The sequence below is a fragment of the Mauremys mutica genome, chromosome 1 (genome assembly GCF_020497125.1).
Source record: "Mauremys mutica isolate MM-2020 ecotype Southern chromosome 1, ASM2049712v1, whole genome shotgun sequence".
NCBI classification, from domain to species: domain Eukaryota; kingdom Metazoa; phylum Chordata; order Testudines; family Geoemydidae; genus Mauremys; species Mauremys mutica.
Window position 1 is genome coordinate 230530045 of NC_059072.1, and position 23416 is coordinate 230553460.

The 23416-nt window shown below is 43.6% G+C and overlaps 1 protein-coding gene across 1 annotated transcript in view; it reads right to left on the bottom strand.

Moving 5' to 3' along the window:
- Nucleotides 1–23416, bottom strand: part of FRMPD4 (FERM and PDZ domain containing 4) — a 449028-nt gene that overhangs the window by 156926 nt on the left and 268686 nt on the right. Inside the window, exon 2 of the mRNA XM_044982210.1 lies at nt 14222–14338. Coding sequence (XP_044838145.1) covers nt 14222–14338 — 117 coding nt within the window. The remainder of the gene's footprint in view (nt 1–14221; nt 14339–23416) is intronic.

Sequence of the window (23416 nt, forward strand, 5' to 3'; positions counted from 1 at the left end):
TTTCGGTTTGCACTCTTCTAGAGCATTCCTTCCACTCAACTTGTGGTAACACTGTGAAAATGCTGCTTCCAAAAGCAATGCAAGGCTAGCCCATCACCACCTCCTCTTCTGCCACTTTGCAAACTGTCCAAATAAACTGTAGCTGGTTTCTACACTACCTCAATGTGATTCTTCTCTTGGGGAGACAGCTGCAGGATGGCAATGCAACCAGGCAGTGCACAGATAGCTGCTGCCTCAAATTTTCATGGTGACTCTGTTCTCCAAGACTAAACTGAGAGGTGATTTACACTACAGTAGCTCTTCCAAGAACATGGTGGGGTAACGACCATAAGACCTTCACCATACTCTAACCCTGAAGATATCCTTGAGAACCTTCTGATGGAATAAACTCTAGAGGGATACTACGAAAGAAGATCAGCTGATCTGGAGATATCCTAGACAGGCAAACTGATTGGTATGCTGGTGAGCCTCCCTTCTGCATCAGGTATACATTTTTGGTTCTTAGTAATAAAGGTGTCTGAATGGCTTGCCATTAATATCAATGATTGTTTGCTGTCATGACCACACTATCAGAAAGCCAGATGTACAAACTATATGCAAGAAGGGAGGAAAATCATGTCTGCTAGAAGAGACAACCAAGCTTGGTGTTCTAGAAACTGTCCAGGAGGACAACAAGCAGCAAAAGAGTTAGATAAAGTTCACCAAAGGACGTAAGTTCAGGTAAAACACACGGTATGACTTACAGACTTATCACTTGGGGCAAAATAGTCCTTCTGGCTATAGATATATTGCGAAATAGATGAATTGTGTATGCTTTGGTGTTTTATGAAGTCATGAATTACATGACACTATTGACAGGACTTTTTGTTTACAGATGACTTTGGACAACAGTTTAGCCATCCTGCAACTGTGCCATTGTTGAGCTAGGCAATGATGGCTAAGGACAACAATTTCACAAGCCAAAATTCACAAAGCTGATAACATTATATGTCTCAGGAAAGAGAACTGTGATCTTCAGATACAGCTGGGAGAAGTAAAGGAGAATACTATGCTTGAAAATGTCTGAATCACATGTGAAAAACAGCAGTGGGCAGGGAGGATAACAAAATATACTGCAGGACATTTCAACTGATGTAGCCATTGGGGCATACCAATGCAGCAAGACAGAAATTTATCCAGTCTAAATCAACGGGTGGAGTTAGAATGCACTCAGTCAGCAATCTGAGTATGTCCTTGAGGATACCAGTGAATGAGAACATGATGTAAGTTAAACAAGTTGAGATCATTTGGGGGATTTCATCTGGTAACAACATAATTGATTACATCTTGCTGGAGCTGCTGAGTACAATCCTACACAATCATTGTAATCTTGATTTTTATAGTCTTGGGACTTTTTTGAGCAGACTATGAAAGATGTGTCCAACTCAGTGTTGGTTTGTTGGTGTGGCCAAATGCTGATCTGAATTAAAATGGAGGCCAAACATTTCCCCTTGTGATCTACAACAGGTTGGCAGGATTTTTTCCCCCAAATGCAGGTCACATGGGAACATATGAAACAAAAAATCAATTGAGCAGTGGAAAATGTGGTGTTTTCTGTTCACAGGTGGGTTATGCAAAACATTGTTTCAATTCACCTGGGTTTATAGCATCTGAATTTTTACTTGAATAAACTAAACAACTAAGTGAAACTCAGAATCATCATGTTTTACATGGCTTCCTCCTGAAACCCTATGATCACTCCAAGTTCATTCCATATCCACTAATGAACCTGGCCTAAATTTCAGGTTAGTATTTAAATTCACATTGTAAAAATTTCAAATTATGGTGTATTATGTATTCTATATAATAAATGTATAGAAAATAGACCAGCAATGCATTAAATATATGCTGTTAGCTATTCTGTACTGAGCATCCTGCATTATATTGTTTGTGTTTTAGGATTAATATGAGGTTTAACATGATACAATTGCCATCCCCATGCAACCTTTACTAAAATTAGTTTATCTCATGAGGCTATTGCAAGTGAGCACATTAAAAAAAAAAAGGAGTAAGTGAAGTTCTACCTAATAGAATTTTAGCTAATGGAAAACTTGACCTAATTCAAGAAAAGTGTCTTTTGAAGTTGAACAGGATGGCCATTTTGCATCTTGTAGAAAGGACGTAGTGAACTGATAGTCACTTCTCAAAGTATTTCAATTAAAGGCTTTTGTATCAATTCTGCAAAGTGTCAGGCAGTGGAAACTACCATTTATTAGCTCAGTGCACAGGTGCAGTCCCATATTTGACAGAAGGAACCAAATCTGCTTCAGTGAAAAGACTAAACATGTCTTAGTATCAGGGGTGTTGAAACAATTTTTATAGTGGGGGTGCAGATGATGGAAACCATATATTTGGTGGTGTATTATTACTACTTTAAGTCAGAGAGTGACCTAGTTCCAACACCATTGCTTAGTACTCATGCCAGAAAGCCTTTGCATTGAAACCATATCTTTTATTTCATATAGAGATGCTATCAGATTTTCTTTCCCCCTAATTTCATAACTACAATATGTTTAAATATGGCCTACTGTTAAATGGAAATATACATATGACACAAAGTAAATAATGCAACTCAAAAAGCAGTTGATGTTGCATTGGATGAACCTATTTCATTTGCTTATGCAGAACCCATCGGCACCTTGTATACTTGCTTTAAGGAGTTTTAATCAAAACCAGAAAAAGATATGAATTGCTATATCTCCTCCAATGTAATATAATTTGTTAATCTGTATGTATATAAAAACCTCAAAGACAACATGACAGGTGCTATGTTGCTGATCTCTTTTCTTTTTCCACAGACATAACTATCAATTTCCAAAGCATTCCTCGTGCTCTTTTTTCCGAGAATCCAGAGGTCAAAATGAAGGAAAGGAAATTACTGGCCTTATTTTTAAGTTAATTTAGTGCTCATTAAAGGTGCCCGTTTAACAGCTATTGACACTGAAGTCTTCTACTTAGACAACTAACAGATACAAGGATAGCAGCAGCAAGAGCGCACTGTCCCCATCTCTGTGCCTCACTTGAGCCTGAAAGGGACCACTGCAAGGGGCAAGTGGGTAATTACTAACTCTATCTTTGGTCCCCTCTTCCGAGATGGCCAACAAGGATTAAAATTCATGCCAGTTTTTGTGATGTGGAGATCTGTCTCATTAAGATCTGTCTACCGTCCTATGCATTACCCTCCACATTCATCACTTAGGCCTGGTCTACACTACACAGTTAGGTCCATGTAATGCAGCTTATGTCGACCTAATTATGTCAGTGTGTACAGTACAGTCTTGTCCTGCCGATGTAAGTGCCCTACTGTACTGACATAACTCCACCTCCATGAGAGGTGTAGAGCTTATGATGGTGTAGTTATGGCAAAGCAGTGTCTGTGTAGACCCTGCATTACTTACATCGACTGTTGACTGGCAGAGCTGTGAAACTGACAAGAAAGCCCACTCCCAGTTAGGCTGCTGGCCGGAGGCTCCCCACTCTGGGATCCAAGAAGCCTGAGAGGCTGCTCTCCCCGACTCCCAGCTGAGACTAGGCAGCTGGTGGGGAGCTGCACGGAGCTGATTCCCACACTGCCCCTCTTCAGTCGGTATAAGCGCTCCTGGAGAGTAGTGTGGGCATCATCCACTGCAGTAATTACTGTGGTGGCTATAAGTCAACCTAACTTAGGTCAACTTAGGGCTGCAGTGTAGACATACCGCGAGGTACCAGCACCACATTTCACACAGGCCACTGGGGCATAGATGGTAAGGACCATCGTTCACTAGCAACCGTTGCTAGATTTGAACTGGTGACTTGGTGCAGCAGTAAATGGCTTCAAATCCCATAACTAAATTCTTGAGCTATTTGCTCTCTGAAAGTAGCTGTTCCTAATGCACCCAAGTGATAGTGATTTAATGTAATATGCATTACTGCTTCAGAGGGATGATGCACGCTGATCAGAGTATGTTTTAAAAGCTAGTGCTATCCTTAGTCATCATTACAAAATGACTCATACAGTAACATGTACTGTGATTATTCTCATGTAAAGCAGTGGTTCTCAACCAGGGGTACATGTACCTCTGGGGGTACAGAGGTCTTTCAGTGGGTACAGTAACTCATCTAGATATTTGCCTACTTTTACAACAGGCTATATAAAAAGCACTAGAAAAGTCAGTACAAACTAAAATTTCATATAGAAAATCACTTGTTTATACTGCTCTATATACTACATCAGGGGTTGGCAACCTCTGGCACGTGGCTCGCCAGGGTAAGCCCCCTGGCAGGCCGGGCCGGTTTGTTTACCTACTGCGTCTGCAGGTTCAGCCAATCGCGGCTCCCACTGGCCGCAGTTCGCTGCTCCAGGCCAATGGGGGCTGCAGGAAGCTGCGGCCAGCACATCCCTTGGCTCGCGCCACTTCCCGCAGCCCCCATTGGCCTGGAGCAGCAAACTGAGGCCAGTGGGAGCCACGATCGGCTGAACCTGCAGACGCAGCAGGTAAACAAGCTGGCCCAGCTCGCCAGGGTGCTTACCCTGGTGAGCCGTGCGCCAGAGGTTGCCGACCCCTGTACTATACACTGAAATGTCAGTATTTATATTCCAATTGGTTTATTTTATAATAATATGGTAAAAATGAGAAAGTAAGCCATTGTTCAGTAATAGTGTGTTGTGACACACTTGTATTTTTATATCTGATTTTGTAAGCAAGTAGTTTTTAAGTGAGGTGAAACTTGGGGATACACAAGACAAATCAGACTCCTGCAAGAGATACAGTAGTCTGGAAAGGTTGAGAGCCACTAATATAAAGTACACGATAAACAATGCAATATAACATCCAACCAGTGCCGTCCACATACTTTATCAGCAAGCGAGACTGACATGAAGTACCAAAGGACTACATAATCTTATCCCACCAGAGCATTCATTCTTTCCCTTCCATTAAATCGGTATATTTGTTTTTGTATATAATATGAATTCATCATTGCTTTGATTACTTTCAGCCTTACTGACAAAATGTTAATTATTTTCAACCTACCTCCGTTCAATATATCTGCATACAATAACTTAAGTCAGGGGTTCTCAAACTGGGGGTCGGGACCCCTCAGGGGGTCGCGAGGTTATTACATGGGGGGGTCACAAGCTGTCAGCCTCCACTCCAAACCCTGCTTTGCCTCCAGCATTTATAATGGTGTTAAATATATTTAAAACGTGTTTTTCACTTATGGGGGGGTGGCACTCAGAGGGTTGCTATGTGAAAGGGGTCACCAGTACAAAAGTCTGAGAACTGCTGACTTAAGTGAATCTGAAATTCATCAAGATTTAGCCCCTACGTATATCATAAGGGATCCTGTAAGTCTGGTAAACCCAGGGCCCTAAGCTGGTAATGTTTGGGACTTCCAGTCACTGGCCAAAAGAGAGACTGAGGCTCAGATAGGATGATACACAAAATTCCTGGGCCCCTACCAGTATCATAGTGATCTATGCTCATACTGCAATGTAAAGGCTCTGACTGCAGGTACCAAGCTCTGTCCTTCACCATGGACTAGGAGAGCAGCAGAGGCAATACCCTTAGTTCCTAAGGGAAGAACCACTTCACATCTGTGCTGCCCAAACCCTTCAGCTAACTCAAGGAATGTCATGACAGATTCCTTAGAGAAGCTCCAACTAGCCCTCTTTGCCAAGGTATGGTCACCAGAATGAGGAGCACATGGGAGCAAAAGATTGAAAAATAATCTCACTGATTAAATTTAATGAAACTACCTTTGCGATGGCTGCATGTGTTATGAAACTAATAAAGATGTGAGGCCTCCTTCAGCACTGTGTTGCTCCAGTTTTATGCTGGTTAACTGCATTGATTTTTAGTGGAGTTACACCAATATATAACTGAAGTAATGCAGTGATGCATCAGACCCATTAGTTACAGATCACCTTTCACCTGCATCAAACAGTGGCTAACTACACATAGCCCTGGTCTACACTACAAGTTTCAGTCGAATTTAGCAGCCTTAGATTGATTCTACCCTGCACCCGTCCACACGATGAAGCCATTTTTGTTGACTTTAAGGGCTCTTAAAATCAATTTCTGTACTCCTTCCCAATGAGGGGATTAATGCTGAAATCAACCCTGCTGGGTCGAATTTGGGGTAGTGTGGATGCAATTCAACGGTATTGGCCTCCGGGAACTATCCCAGAGTGCTCCATTGTGACTGCTCTGGACAGCACTCTCAACTCAGATGCACTGGCCAGGTAGACAGGAAAAGCCCTGCGAACTTTTGAATTTCATTTCCTGTTTGGCCAGCGTAGCGAGCTGATCAGCACAGGTGACCATGCAGAGCTCATCAGCACAGGTGACCATGGAGTCCCAGAATCGCAAAAGAGCTCCAGCATGGACCAAACATGAGGTACTGCATCTGATCACTGTATGGGGAGATGAATCCATCCTATCCGAACTCCATTCCAAAAGACGAAATGCCGGAATATTTGAAAAAAAACCTCCAAGGGTATGAAGGACAGAGGTTATCACAGGGACCCGCAGCAGTGCCGCATGAAGCCTACCAAAGAACCAGAGAGGCAAACAGCCACTCCGGGTCAGAGCCCCAGACATACCACTTCTATGATGAGCTGCATGCCATTCTAGGGGGTGCCCCTACAACTACCCCACCCCTGTGCTTCCCTCCTCCCTCACCCCTCCCAGGCTACCTTGGCAGTTATCCCCCCATTTGTGTGACAAATTAATAAAGAATGCATGAATTTGAAACAACAACGTCTTTATTGCCTCTGCAAGCGGAGATCGAAGGTGGGAGGGGAGGGCGGTTGGCTTACAGGTAAGTATAGTGAACCAAGGGGGCGGGTTTTCATCAAGGAGAAACAAACAGAACCTTTCACACCGTAGCTTGGCCAGTGATGAAACTGGTTTTCAAAGCTTCTCTGATGTGCAGCACGCCCTGCTGCGCTCTTCTAACCACCCTGGTGTCTGGCTGCACGTAATCAGCAGCCAGGCGATTTGCCTCAACCTCCCACCCCGCCATAAACATCTCCCCCTTACTCTCACAGATATTGTGGAGCACACAGCAAGCAGTAATAACGATGGGAATATTGGTTTCACTGAGGTCTAAGCGAGTCAGTAAACTGTGCCCGCGAGCTTTTAAATGTCCAAAGGCACATTCTACCACTATTATGCACTTGCTCAGCCTATAGTTGAACTGCTCCTTACTGCTGTCCAGGCTTCATGAGCCATGGGAGCAAGGGGTAGGCTGGGGTAGGTGCGACAACACGGTGCTGCCTACTGAGAGAGCAGCCTGAGGCAGAAGCCTCCAGCTGGCATGATATTCCAGGCAGGACTGAATCTCCATTAGACGAAAATTAAGGAAGAGAATGACCTGGAGTCATTCCCATTTTTGTCCAGGTGCCCCCGACCGACCTCACCAAGGCCTGCCAGGAGCATCCATGTCTGCCCAGGCGCCCCCGACCAACCTAACTGAGGTTGGCCAACAGCACCCAGGAGACATATGGTGACAGTGAGCTAAGCGGGATCCATGCTTGCCGCAATATGTCGTCTGCACGGGTAATCCAAGAAAAAAGGCAAGAAACGATTTTTTGCTGTTGCTTTCATGGAGGGAGGAGGGCCTGACGACATGTACCCAGAACCACCTGCAACAATGTTTTTGCCCCATCAGGCATTGGGAGCTCAACCCAGAATTCCAATGGGCGACAGAGACTGCGGGAACTGTGGGATAGCTACCAGAGTGCAACGCTCCAAAAGTTGACGCTATTCTCGGTACTGTGGATGCACACCGCCGACTTAATGCGCTTAGTGGGAGGACACACAATCGACTGTATCAAAATCGATTTCTAAAAAACTGACTTCTATTAAATCGACCTAATTTCATAGTGTAGACATACCCATAGTGTTAACTGTTTAACTATCATGAAAACACAGCAATTTCAGAGATGACACATACCAGCCATTAAAATGGTGTCAGCAACACAGCAAAATAGTTTAATCATGAGAAATTATGACAAATATTGTATCTGGTTATAATGAAAAGGGATATTAAAGAGGTAGAATGTCTTAATTGGCATTTGTCAAGGACAGGAGCCTTAAAAAGTACCACAGAACTGTTAATAACCAGAAGTTGTCAGCACCTCATTTTACTTCCCATTCAAAATTAAGGATGTTCAGCAACAGACTGCCCATCCTCCACGTCCAACAACAGACGGTGCTATTAGTTCAGTCACCTTACTTTTTTTCAAAGAGTTTTCCCATCTTAGTTATGACCAAGTCAAACCATGCTTAGCTTTTAGTAAGATGGCTATACTTATCAACCAAGTATTTGGGCATTTTAAACATTAAGAGTTTAATCAGGTACCAGCTACAGCCAAGTCAGCTTTTGTTCCATCTGTGGACAGCTAAGAGGTTGCTGCACTTTTCTTTCAGATGTGGATTGTTCCTTAGCTTGGCCTTCATGAGATTAGACTATTGCAATGAACCTTACGTGGGGCTACATTAAATCTAGTGCAGAATTTGGTGGCAATGAGCATATTAAATCTATGCTCTACATCCTGCACCGGTTGCCTCGTGATTTCCAAATTGATTTTAAGATGTTGGTTTTGACCCGTAAAGCACTAAATGATTTATCTCACACACTGGCTCTCTGTCAGTGAAATATTGTCCCAGAGTGGTCTGTATAAAAGAGAGGGAGTGGCTGGCAGGATGTTCTCAGCTAGGCCCTCCGCCTTTGGAACTAAAGCTTGGTCTACACCAGGGAATTAAGTTGGTATAACTATAGCACTCAGGAGTGTGAAAAACCCCACATCTTGACTTGGGCTACACTGCAGAGTTAGGCTGACGTAAGGCAGCTTATGCTGATCTAATTACATCAGTGTACACACTACAGACTTCCTCCTGCCGATGTAAGTGCCCTACTTCACCATCCTAATAACGCAACCCACATGAGAGGTGCAGGGCTCATGTCAATGCAGTTAGGGCGACACAGTGTACCTCTAGACACTGCATTACGTACCTCAGCTGTTAGCTGTCATTCTTGTCAATTTCAGGGCTCCATGCAAATTGACAAGAAAGCTGGAGGCTGGGGGTGGACTCCAGCTAGAGGCCAGCTGCCCCCCCATTCCAGCACCCTGCTCCCACTCGGGGAGGTAAGAAGTCACTCCTGGTAGGGAGTGGGAAGGCGAGAAGCCCGGGGGGCAGCTGGGTTCCCGGTGGGGAACAGTGCAGACCTGAGACCCCTGTCTCTCAGCCCCCACACTGCCCCTCTTCAGTCAGTAGAAGTGCTCCTGGTGAGAATGCACACCACCAACAGAAGGACATCAGCCACCGCAGTGGCTGTAGGTCATACTAACACAGATTGATTTAAGTTTGTAGTGTAGACATGCCCCCTGAGGGACGCAGATAAACCGGCCTAACCCCTGGTGTAGACAGCACTGGATTGATAGTAGAATTCTCCCATCAACCTAGCTACCACCTCTCAGCGAGGTGGAATACCTACTCCAATGGAAGAAACCTTCCCATTGGCACAGGTAGTGTCTCCACTGAAGCGCTACAGTGGCCAACTGCAGTGGTGCAGTTGCACCAATGTAGCATTTTAAGTGCAGACAAGCCCTAACTTCGTTCCCAGTTCTGTAAAAACGTGGTAATGTTCATCTCGTTTCTCTGAGCTACGAGGAAATGGATGTTGGGAAGGGCTGGGGGTTGTGTGCAAACTCAACTAATTTCAGTTGTTGATGTGTGAAAAATTGATGGGCCCACTTATGTTAGCGTTTTAAAAAAACTGTCAAGGGCATCCAGAACACCAGTTGGGTGCTCTTCAATTACAGTTTGTATACATCCAAACAAATAAATAAATAGCCAATTGCAGCTAGAATAATGGCCCCAAAGGGAATAGAGGGCTATCATCTCTAGAATGTTAATTTAGCATCTTTATGGGCACTAAAAACACACTAAATACAAAAATTAAACGCTAAGGTCAGTATAATTTGGCAACATAAAAGGCCCTTTTGACTGCTAAGGAATTTTGATCAGATAATTTCTACAATATTTTGAAAGGCAGTAAAACAACATGGGGCTTCAACATATTAAGAGGGAATCAAACAACAAAAATTGCAGACAGAGGTGATAATTACCAGTCAGATTTTAACTTTGAAAATGCTCTATTAATTTACAGAATTCATGAGTGCTAATGCATTCAATATAGTAAGGTACAGCTCTGTACTGATCCATGAGAATTAGACCATCATTTGTGACTAGTATCATTCTGGAAGTTAGAGAACACAGGAATCAAGCTTAATGGTTGTCTTCACTAGCTAGATACTACTGTTAAAGCAAATGACAGCTATAAAGTTCTGGGAAGATCCTGTCTAAATTCTTCACTAGGCCTCTGTAACAATAGCAAAAATGCACAATTCTAAAAGATTCTTCCCAAATTATATACCTGACTAGTGCATTTTGGAAATAGTCTTTGGGATTTTTAGTTACCACTGGGTAATTACATTCAGTAAATCTGATAGTTAAACACTAAATGACTAAAATATTTCAGAAAGAATCCTGTAAATGGAAACACCACAGCACCTTGAATTTAGTCTAGCAGAGTGTAAGCATAAGAATTCGAGAGGTAATTATGAAAGAAAACTATTGACTTTTTAAAGCATCTCTGCTGGCTAGTAGCTGGAGGCACTAAAACACAGTTTACCCAATAAGATACTTGAAGGATAGTAACTCCCCACTTAACGTCCTCTCGCTTAACGTTGTTTCAATCTTACGTCCCTGCTCAATTACAGAACATGCTCCATTTAAAGTTGTGCAATGCTTTGCTATAACATTGTTTGGCTGACTGCTTTGTCCACAGCTGGCAGCCCCCCATCAGCTCCCCTACGTCCCCCCCACCCAGCGCCTCCCACGCGCCGGCAGACCCTGTGTATCAGCGCCTTTCCCCTATTCCCCCCGCGACAATCAGCTGGCTTGCAGTGTTTACGAGGAGCGAGGACTCGGCCCGCAGGCTCCCCCCTCTTTCCCCTGCCTCTTACCTGTGGCAATCAGCTGGCTTGCGGTGTTTGGGAGGCAGGGGAGGGAGAGAGGGGGAGCCTGTGTGCCATGTCCTCGCTCCTCTTCCCTGCCTCCTGAACGCTGGAAGCCAGCTGATTGCCGCAGGCAGGAGGCAGGGGAGGGGGGGGAGGAGCGAGGACGCCACATGCGGTGTGGGGTGGGGGAGAAGAGGTAGGTTAAGGTTGGGGGCTTGGCGGAAGGGGTGGCGTGGGTGGGCTGAGGGTTGAGCCCCCTGCCCCTGGTGCTTGCAGAGTAGGGAAAGCTGCCATTGCTGCTGTGCAATGTGCTTCTCCTAGCCTACAGCACCTTCAGCCTCCTTGCTTGCCTCATTGTCTCCAGTGCCTGCGTGGGGTAACGCGGGGGCACCTCCCAACTATTGTACTGTACTATATGGCAAAAAAAAATTACCCTCATAGACTCAGACTTTAAGGTCAGACGGGACCATTATGATCATCTCGTCGGACCTCCTGCACAATGCAGACCACAGAATCTCACCCACCTACTCCTGTAACAACCCCCTAACCTATGTCTGAATTACTGAAGTCCTCAAATCGTGGTTTAAAGACCTCAAGGTGCAGAGAATTCTCCAGCAAATGACCTGTGCCCCACACTGCAGAGGAAGGTGAAAAACCTCCAGGGCCTCTGCCAATCTGCCCTGGAGGAAAATTCATTCCCAACTCCAAATATGGTGATCAGCTAAACTCTGAGCACGTGGGCAAGACTCACCAGCCAGACACCCAGGAAAGAATTCTCTGTAGTAACTCAGATCCCACCCCATCTAACATCCCATCACAGAGCATTGGACATATTTACCTGCTAATAATCAAAGATCAATTATTTGCCAAAATTAGGCTATCCCATCATACCATCCCCTCCATAAACTTATCAAGCTTAGTCTTGAAGACAGATATGTCTTTTGCCCCCGCTACTCCCCTTGGAAGGCTGTTCCAGAACTGCATTCCTCTAATGCAGGGGTAGGCAACCCATGGCACGTGTGCTGAAGGTGGCATGCGAGCTGATTTTAAGCGGCACTCACACTGCCCGGGTCCTGGCCACTGGTCAGAGAGGCTCTGGATTTTAATTTAATTTTAAAAGAAGCTTCTTAAACATTTTAAAAAAACCTCATTTACTTTACATACAACAATAGTTTAGTTATATATTATAGACTTAGAGAAAAAGACCTTCTAAAAACGTTAAAATGTATTACTGGCACGCGAAACCTTAAATTAGAGTGAATAAATGAAGACTCGGCACACTACTTCTGAAAGGTTGCCTACCCCTGCTCTAATGGTTAGAAACCTTCGTCTAATTTCAAGTCTAAACTTCCTAATGTCCAGTTTATATCCATTTGTTCTTGTGTCCACATTGGTACTAGGCTTAAATAATTCCTCTCCCTCCCTGATATTTATCCCTCTGATATATTTATAAAGAGCAATCATATCTCCCCTCAGCCTTCTTTTGGTTAGGCTAAACAAGCCAAACTCTTTGAGTCTCCTTTCATATGACAGGTTTTCCATTCCTCAGATCATCCTAGTAGCCCTTCTCTGTACCTGTTCCAGTGGAACCTAACCCCCCCATTTACATTCATTCTTATGGGGAAATTGGATTTGCTTAACATCATTTCACTTAAAGTCGCATTTTTCAGGAACATAACTACAACGTTAAGTGAGGAGTTATTGTATTGACACACACATCCCAGCCTGTAAGGTCATGTGATATATGAGTTGGGAAAAACGTTCAAGTCCAGGGATGAGAACTAATGGTTGTGGGCGAGGGTGGCTAGGGTAGGCTACACCATCTCAATCCTGGGCTGGTTTTCAGTCCTTGACATAATTTAAACACCCTGAGGCCTGTTTAAATTTATGTCCCTGGTTGCCCAGGGCCTACTCAGAATCAACATGCTGTGGCCGTATCCCCAGTGCACCCTTCCTGCCTCCATTATGTCTCCTGTGCCTATGAGTGAGTTCTTTGTCTGCCTCAGTTTTTGTGCTAGGAGAATTCGCCTTTAACTAGATGCACAGCTTTTAGGGCTCCTTTATAACATTCCAACCCTTTCACCCGCTGTAAAGAGTGTGGATGAGGATCTCACCCCAGATTTTCAAAGGAGCTCAGCACCCAGAGCTTCCATTAAGAACAATTAAAGTTAGAACCATGGGAGCTGCTGGGTGCTAGGGCCTTTTGAAATTTTGGACACTTAATTTAGGTGCCTTAACAGGAGCTGAGCTCTTCAGAAATTCTGACCACCAGTTCTAGGTGTGGAGCACTTTTGAAATCCTGCTTCTTAAATAACACTTAGCCTGGTCTTTGCAGAAGTAAATTAGACTAATACGTAGCAACAAATAGAGTAAAACCAAATGATGGTTCTGCTATTTCAGCTCCATTTGTTCTTAGCAAAGAAGTGTTCCAAACTACAGTCCAAACCAGAGCTCCACTTACATAGATATGAAAATCTATTTTAATCAGAGGCACATAAAGAGTTCAAAAGAGTAATTATGGAACGTTTTAAAGGGAAAAAAGCAAACATAACCTTTGTTTACAATCTAATCATTCCTTTTAATTTCTCTTACAATCCTTTAAACCCAGAGGCAAAGGATCATGGATCTTAGATTTCCATTTGCTTGCAGCACAGCTAAGAATTAAATTATACACTAGATAGGATCAAAGAACTTATTTTCTCTTTGCCAGTATGATGAATGTATTAGGCAAACTAAAAGGGATCACATGTCAGAGATAGAGCAGATTTGTTAGTCCCAGTCAAAACTGATCTTTTGCCTCATTCTTTAAACCTGGGGGGGATGTTTTGTGAATCATATTTACTGTAATTCTTCACCGTTCTTTTCTAGGAAACTGTCTTCAGCAGAACATCAAATACCAAGAAAAACAGATCCTTAAGTTATCTGTCTTTCTATCAATATCAGAAGATACCCAGGATATGCAAGCATGAAAGAGAAAGGATACAATAAAGACTGGTCAAGACCATCCCTTTGTGCACAAACCAGAACAGTTGAGCATTAACATGGTAAAGCTGAAGCTGATGTCAACTCAAGATGCAGAGAGAAAGAGTGCTAAGTACTAGAGTTATAGTACTGAACTGCAACCTTCATCCATTTGTAGCAAAAAGCTCATGCTAAATCTGTTCCACCTACTTGATGAAGTAGTCTCTCCCATCTCTGTTTGTCGTCATCTCCCATCCATAGGGTGGGCCCTGGTTCAAGCTCCAGGTTCCTGAAGGATGTGGCCAACCTGAAGACTTGGTCCTGTGGCTGAAAATTAGCAAAAAATAAACTTAGAAACAAAGGAAAAAGTCTGATTTTTCTAGTTTATCAATACTTGCATACCACACCCACCACTGTGACATCTGAGTAGCTTCAGATCTGTGAAATATTCTCTCAGACAATCTCCTGGTTGCAGAAAGGAGGCTTTTCAGTTTTAATTTCAATCAACTTATTCCTAGTACTTATGAAGGAATGTGATTTGCAATCATTTATAAGGTCCTGTCTGTGACAGGGACTTGAACTCAGGCCATGGCCACATATATCTATGCACACAATTATTTTTCCTATATATTGCAGCACAATCAAGAGAAGAAAAAACAGACAAAATCAGTTCTAGTCTTTGCTAACTCCTCTGTTCCAGTATGATAAATTCCCAACACTTACAGTTTAATCACAGAATCCTTGTGGCAAACTATGCACGTTAATGCACTAAATGGCACAAGAAGCTATGTAAATGTTCAATTCCCATGTGATGCACACTCCTGTTACTATCAACCTATTATTTGTTTCTTATGTGGTAATAAAGAAAATCCATCACACTTAGGTACTGTATAGGGATGCTGTATCCATTCTATATGTATTTGTAATTACATCCATTTATTATCCATTACTTCTCCTCCTTCAAATAGCTTCTTGCAATTCACATTTTTTCTGCCAGCATCTTGCTGCTGATCTCCACTTCAGCACTCTCCATTGCTGATCTGGGCCAAACTGTACTACCCCAAAGAAACACCTAGAAGAGGGGTACAGGGAAAGTTCATCTGTGTTTCCAATTAAGGGCCCCATCAGCCTGGATAGGTTTTGGAATGTCTGACCTTCCAACTCCACACATAAGCAGGGAGGTCTCAGCCCCATGGAAAGTCAGCTTTTATGACCTGGTCCTTTGCCCTCTCCTGCAAGAGATGTCCCAGGTCCTGTGAATAAACGCCACCACTCAGGGAGTGATAGGCACAGAGCCTAAGTCAAGACTTGTAACAGCATGAACTGAAGCATGGATATCTGTGTGGAGTGGGAAGGGATGCAGGGGACACCACAATATATAGACAGAATCCATTCAGAGACCCTCCAGACCAGAGGTTCTCAAACTGGGGGTTAGGACCCCTCAGGGGGTCGCGAGGTTATTACATGGGGGGGTCACGAGCTGTCAGCCTCCACCCCAAACCCCGCTTTGCCTCCAGCATTTATAATGGTGTTAAATATATAAAAAAGTGTTTTTGATGTATAAGGGGGGTTGCACTCAGAGGCTTGGTATGTGAAAGGGGTCACCAGTACAAAAGTCTGAGAACCCCTGCTCCAGACCCTGAAGGAGATGGGATGATCTGGTCCCATTTTAGGATTCTATAACATATAACATATATATATATAATGTTACCCATTCCTCTCTCTATCCTGTGCTGGTGGTAACTTTTACTCATGGTATTTGTATAAGCCACATTGTAAGCAGGGGCCTCGTCTCATATTTACCATAATGACCACCAATGATGCTATTTAAACAATAAATAAGACATATCTATATCCACCTATCTTAGATATATCTGTTTCCTCTAGAGAAATACAGAGTGAAGTGTAACCTAGCGAGCACTTTTTTTTTAACAAAAAAAAATGAAAAATAGCTATCTATGGGTAACTAAACAATTCATTCCAAACTGCTGAATTCTATAACAGTGTACATAGTTTGTCTTTCCCAAAGGAGTAATGAATCATTAAAAACAAACAAACTAACCTCTTTTTCATTATTTGAAGGCTTAATCACTATTGAGGAAAGATACAGTGCTTCAAAATGTAATTTACATGTAAAATAGAGAATTACAATAGAGTGCTAGAGATTGCCTGAATTTCATTACAAATCACACTAAGTAAGCACTGTATCTTCAAGGAGTAGAAAAACATTTCAATAAGCATATCTAAACATAGGCATTTGCAATAAAACAGAGCTTAGTTCTAATATTTGAGCATGCTGGAAATCTTAATAAAATTAACATTACTCATGTTAAAGAAACAAATAAATGTCAGATTTGCTACATTATCCCAGATAAATGCAACTAAACCATTCCTGATTAAAGTAGTTTAACAAATCAAGTGTTCTTATTAAGAAGAAAATTAATGCTTTTAAAAATGAATCTTCAATAATATTCTGTAGCATGCAGAGTCATGTAAAACTGAACTAATGCAGTCTTGTATCCCTCCCAAAGCTTACAGGTGTTTGACAGAGGAAGACAAGAACAGTTGAGGAGCCTATATTGAAAGCAAAAACATCAGAGTGGGAGATTTTAAAATGAGTAGTAAATTGCCTACAGAATATACCCCACATAGTTCATAGACTGATGTCTCCAACTTCATGGATCTCAAATTAATACTTAAGAGCTTATCTAACACATTTTAACAGTAATTTTCATGGTAGTAATAAAACTACCTAGAAACTGTGTGTGTAGACATGTGCCGTAAGAACAGGTTTTTTATAATTTTAATACTTTTCACTTAAAAGATAGCCACTACTGCTCATTTGTTTGTACCTCAGTTTGCCCATCTGTAAAATGATACATTATTTAATGTTGTAAAACACTTTCTGTTAAACAGTGCTATGTATGAGCTGAGAATTATCATTAATATTCCCATACTTCCCATGCACCTTTTCACAATTCATGAAGATCTAGATAATCTTCCCCCATCCAAATATAATTTTTAAATTGCTGCATTAATGGAGCTCAGGGTCGATTAGCATTGATACTTCCCAGCAGTTTGCACAGCATGAAGAATGAAGGAGTATTCTGTATTTTTCTTTATAACTATCATATGCACTTCAGTTTAGCTGCTTGATATTATTCTGCCCAACTGCAAGGAGTTAACTCAAAGGAGGCTGTTGGGGAGAAACAAACAGGAAACAAAACAATGCCAACGAAAAGGTCCTGTCAGAAAGAATACCAAGGGTTCTTATGGATACAACAGAGAAGCTATTAACTTTGGAACCAGGCAGGTGGATATTCCAGCTAGACTAGCAAGGTTTATTCTTCTCAGGCTAGAACTTGGGATCAAAGAGGATACTAATCCTCTGAAAACTCCAGCCTAGAGATGAAGTGGGAATGAATGGGCAGCAATGGCTGGAGAGGAGTTTCTAACAAGGAGCCTGGAGGATGTTCTAGGCTGTCAACTCCCAGCCCAGGAGTTGGAATGGCTAGGCTGAGTGGAACTTACCTAACATGGAAAGGATAAAGTGCAAGGAAAGAATACATTCTAGGTGAGAACCAGGGGGACAGGCCTTGTGTCTTACTATGTATCTTCGGGTGAATAAGCAATGTTTGTTCTGATAAAACTGTTGAGTCACTTTAATCAGCCATTCGTCACAGACTCCTTAAGAGAAATTTTCTTGCAGGTCCCTAGTATAGTTGAGGCTAGGGTGACCAGATGAGAGGAAGAAAATATTGGGACACATGGGGGTGGGGGGGTCCACCGGCGGAGAAAAAAAAAGGCAGAGTGCCGCGAAATATCAGGACAAATTGTGTCCTGACTGAAATATCGGGACAGTCCCAATTTTATTGGGATGTCTGGTCACCCTAGTTGAGGCTGTCATGTTTACAAAGTCAGAAAACAAGGTGGCTATGGTGGCCCAGTTACCCAGTCTAATAGTGGTTGGACCACGGAGTCCCCCCTTGAAGAGGTGCAAGAAGCCAAACCTGTCACCTAAAGGGTGCACCTGAGACAGGTCTAAAAGTAGTTTAAAGCACAGCTTACCCTGTACCTGTGACAAAGTAAACCCAGGTTGGAAAGCCCTTTTTTTCATAGCTGGGAATCTTGCCTTTTTCCTGGTTATATATAAATGATCTCTTGGCTGCCTGTTCATGTGCCCCCCTCAATAGTTGGTCAGACTCTTCATCATGAGATGGGATGGGCAGTCTGCACACTGGTAAGTGGGGAGGAAGCATGTCCCCAGAGCAAAATGCTAACCCAGGCAATGGGAGACCTGAATTCAATTCTTGCTGGGCCACAGACATCCTGTGGGATCCTCAAAAAGTTCATTAGTCAGGTATGACTAAATTTCCCATCTGTAAATTGGGGATGATAGCAATTCCCTATCTCACAGGAGTGTTGTGAGGCTAAATGCAGTAAAGATTGTGCGGCGAGGTAGATTTACACCCCAACTTGTTGCACACTCACTCTCTGTTTAGACTCATAGACTTTAAGGTCAGACGGGACCATTATGATAATCTAGAATGACCTCCTGCACAATGCAGGCCACAGAATCTCACCCACCCACTCCTGTAACAAACCCCTAACCTATGTCTGAGTTACGGAAGTCCTCAAATTGTGGTTTAAAGACCTCAAGGTGCAGAGAATCCTCCAGCAAGTGACCCGTGCCCCACGCTGCAGAGGAAGGCGAAAAACCTCCAGGGCCTCTGCCAATCTGCCCTGGAGGAAAATTCCTTCCCGACCCCAAATATGGCGATCAGTTAAACCCTGATCATGTGGGCAAGACTCACCAGCCAGCACTCAGGAAAGAATTCTCTGTAGTAACTCAGATCCCACCCCATCTAACATCCCATCACAGACCATTGGGCCTATTTACCTGCTAATAATCAAAGATCAATTGATTGCCGAAATTAGCCTATCCCATCATACCATCCCCTCCATAAACTTATCAAGTTTAGTCTTGAAGCCAGATATGTCTTTTGCCCCCACTACTCCCCTTGGAAGGTCGCTCCAGAACCTCACTCCTCTAATGGTTAGAAACCTTCCTCTAATACCAGTCTAAACTTCCTAGTGTCCAGTTTATATCCATAGACAAGCCATTCATTTACATCCTCTGAGTTTCATTTACAGTTTTTGATTCAAATATATGGAAGCTTGAGTTCAAATTGGTTCAGGCCTACTACAAAATCCATGAACGTGTCTAAGTGCCAGCAACTGAAATTATACAGAACGGTTGTCATCTCACTTGGAAAACTATATCACAGCTCTATTTCAGTATACACACACACACACACACACACACACACACACACACAGAATCTCATAAATGGTCAAGTCAAGCATGTTAGTTTGATTGACTTAACCATTCAATAGGTGAAGGAAGGGCACTGTCCAAGTTCATGAGAGAACCTGGCAGCCCTTGCTGATAGATGCAGCCTGCAAATATGTGGTCTCAATCTGATCACTCCATCTCTGAAGTAACTGAGCTTTATGCAAAGATGGCATAGAAAGTCAAAACTAGGTGGCTGAACTACTGGATTTGCCATAAGATAGGCACTGACTATGTCTGAGGCTTGTTCTTGCTACCTAGTATGATACTTGGAAGTGAAATTGAAATTCTTTAGGGGAATTGTCCAAACACACCTTGAGCTTCAGCTTGGTAGATTAAACACATCTTTAAATGGGTAGATGTGGCATCTTTTATACTTTAAGGAGCAGACTCTGCAAGGCAACTTGTTGCTGATGCCAGGAGGGGCAATATAGGACTGGAATGCCAGCCAGGCCAGGCCACTCATTATCCTGGTACTTGTTATTTTACCCAGTTCCATTGAACTGAGTGTCTACTAGTCCTGTATGTGAAGAGCTGAGCCACACCAGGAAGCAATACTCTGCTACAGAATATCAGAAGGCAAGTCCAGAATTGTAGCATCTGTAGATTGGTTCCCCCATTAAACCAGCTAGTTTGCTGATCAGATTGTTTCTTGTCTTTACTTTCAATGAGGTCTTGGTAAAGTGTTCCTTGCAAGTCAAAGTATTGTTCAGTGCAACACCAAGATACACAGACTCTGGGTTGTGAACTATCCAGTATCCATTCAGGAACATGCTGAGCTGTTTGTTGCCCTTTGCATGGTATAAATGGAAGCAGCTGGAACCTGTCTTTTACAAGGTTTAAGTCTCCATCTTTTGCAGTAGTGGGCCATCTCTTTCATGACAGCATTCAGGACTTCTTCTAGATGATGAAGTGAAAACCTGAGTCTCCTATTATCGGTAGTGTGCATAATATATATGGCTAGGGAATGTTATGAGTCTATCTATCACATCTACATGTACTTAGAGAGTCCTTAATCTACAGATCAGTGATCCATCTTGTCAATAAACACAGTATTTAGATTGAATAGTATTCAGAATATGTATGATTGAAACCATTACAAGAAGTAGCTAATGAAAATGCATATTGCTCAGTATCTCCTTTTACACCTCAAAACTGAAGCCACTTAAATTTTTGAAAGCATATTTTTATTATCCTAATATCCAGTTGGTTTTAGGGTTTTTGTTTGTTTTCCCCCTCAAATCACTCCATTGTTAAATGCTAATAACTTAAAAACACAAAATGGAAACTGAAAAAACTAAACATGTTATTTTTATGACATTTAATCTGCCCCCGTCTCAGGAATAAAAATGCTTATCCCAGTTCTCCCTCATTCCAGAAGACAAGAGCCTGCACTGAACCACTAGGCCTGTCAATCTTTCTATTTTAATGTGAAAAAAGAGACTGCACCGCTGTGCTATCAAGATCAATTGTCATAGCCTCCTATCAAAACCCTACTGCAGAGCAAGACACCAGCAGACACAGAGTAGACACAGAAATCTTGTTGCATGATCAAGGACAGCTCAAAGGGCTGTTACCTCTGCACACACACAAAATGTTGAGTAAATATTTTACAAGGCCTGTTTTGCCCATATCCAGCAGCTATTCGGTGGAGGTGAAAGTTCTCAAAGCACTTGTCTATAGGAGACAGCTCTAGTTCCACACTGAACCATTTCTCACTCAACAAGAAATGTTATACGCTGTGAAGGAATCTACCTATGTGCCAGAGCACCCACTGTTTGGATAAAGTGGTGGACAAGGGTCTGGACCTGACACCGCATGAGAGGATGCACAGCAAAATAAATGAGATGTACCTTCTGATAAAAGAATGTGTCAGGCAGAAAGTCAGTCATATTTAACTTTAAGAAAACAACTGGGAAAAATACATTTTTTAGGAGCATACTTGGCGTTGACTCAGAAAAACCACATGACTCCAACAAGACAAATCTGCTCTTCCCTCCCCCAGCCAAAGTTTCCCCGGGTGATTTACTGACTGACTCAACAAATACACCCAGAAGTATACAGCACAAGCACAGCTAGAGAAAATGAAGTGCATGAGTGTAGTGGGGCGGACTGCCCCACTCCCTGTGAGAGTGGGCTGCGGCAGGCCAGGGCGCCTGCGCAGACAGAAGGCCAATCAAAGAAGGGCTTATTGAGAGCCAATTAGGGCCCAGTTTGGAGACAGCCAATCAGGGCCAGGCTCAGACATATATAAAGGCTGCTCAGGAAGGGAGCAGTCAGTCTGTCCCAGGCCTTCGACAGGGGAAGGTCAGTCTCCAAGGGTGGAGACTAGCACCATGGACAGCACAGTGCTGGCCAGGGCTTGGGGAGGCTAGAGAGCTTGAGCCCATAGCTGCCAGGCTGCAGGCCCTGAAGGGAAGGGCCTAGCAGGTGCAAGGGGCCGTAGGGGAAGTGGCCCAAGGAAGCAGACAGAGGAGGGGAGAGAAGGAGGACAGTGAGGCTGCTGCCAGAGGGTCCCTGGGCCGGGACCCAGAGTAGAGGGCGGGCCTGGGTCCCCTCCTTCCCCCCTTGCAGTACACCCAGCCAATGGCTGTAGGGAGCGGCCATTATACTACGCCAGATCCCTGACAAGAGGGATTGGACTCAAAGGGTGTGGTTGGACATGGTGGCTGGGGCGTAGAACTGCAGATCACGACCCCCGGAAGGGGGTGCAGATGGACTAAGGGGCACTGCCGGAGGGCAGTGGCCTTGAAGGGGATGCCGCCGAGCAGGCAGCAACACAGGTCCAGAGACAGCAACAGAGGGCAGAATGACGGATGGGACACCACCAGGAGGGGGCGCTCCACTGGGCAGAGCTAATTCCCGGAGTCACCAGCAGGAGGGGCCAGGTGGTGAGTCCCACCCCGTTACAATGAGTAAGACTCATGGACATACATTACAAATGAAAGTCACACTAAGGCCTCCAACCACCGTAAGCACAGAAGGAGATTCCTACTCACTTCAGAAGGAGACCTCGGCGGGGCTACGCACAGGCTAAAGTTAAGCACGTGTTTTCATGCTTTGATGGATCAGGGTCATAGTGAACAAACAAGAAATTGTTAGTTCTCGTACACCATGTACACCATTTTTTGTATTCTCGGAAGCACTACTACAAATGAAACAAAGCTTAGGAAAACCATCCCACACATGTGCTTAGGCTTCTAGAATTGAATTGATGGCAAACTGAGTCAGAAGGGTGGGGGAGAGAGAGAGAGAAACACTGTCTGTGCTGGGGGAGGTGGAAAGAACCACTGTCTAGCCCTAATGTCTTTTCATGTTTACATAATTTGAATAAGGATACCCTCCTCAGACAAATCCCATGGCCTTTCTACAGGCCCTTGACCCCGTTCAACATACAGCTGTTTCAGACAAATACACAGGAATGTCACAGTGTACCTCATCTTCTAGCATCCAAACACAGTTTTCCTCCTGGGTCTGGTGTAATCACACAATACAACTAGAGTTCCACAAACAAAGTCTACCCTTCCTGGGGTACAGTTTAAAAACAAACAAAATACAGTAACTCCTCACTTAAAATCATCCCAGTTAACATTGTTTCATTATTAGATTGCTGATCTATTAGAGAACATAATTGTTTAAAGTCATGCAACGTTCCGTTATAAGGTTGTTTGGCTTACCCCGCTCCACCTGCCTGCCTGCCCGGTGCTCCTGCCGGGGAGCAGAGGCCTTGCCCCATTCTACCCGCACGGTGTTCCAGCCGGGGAGTGGGAGCTTGCCTTGTTCCACACACCTGGCGTTCCAGCTGGGGAGCAAGGTCGGGGCACTGGGGCTAATCCCACTCCACCCGCCCAGCATTCCAGGCGGGGAGCAGGCAAGCCCCTGACCCTGCTCTCTGGCAGGAGCGCCAGATGGGCGGAGTGGGGTAAGCCTCCGTGCCCCAACCCCACTATGCCCCACCTCAACCAAGCTTCACAATTATCATTGGTGAGTACAGTATTAAATAGTTTGTTTAAAATTATGTCTTTTGTCTGGTAAAAAAATTGCCCTGGAAC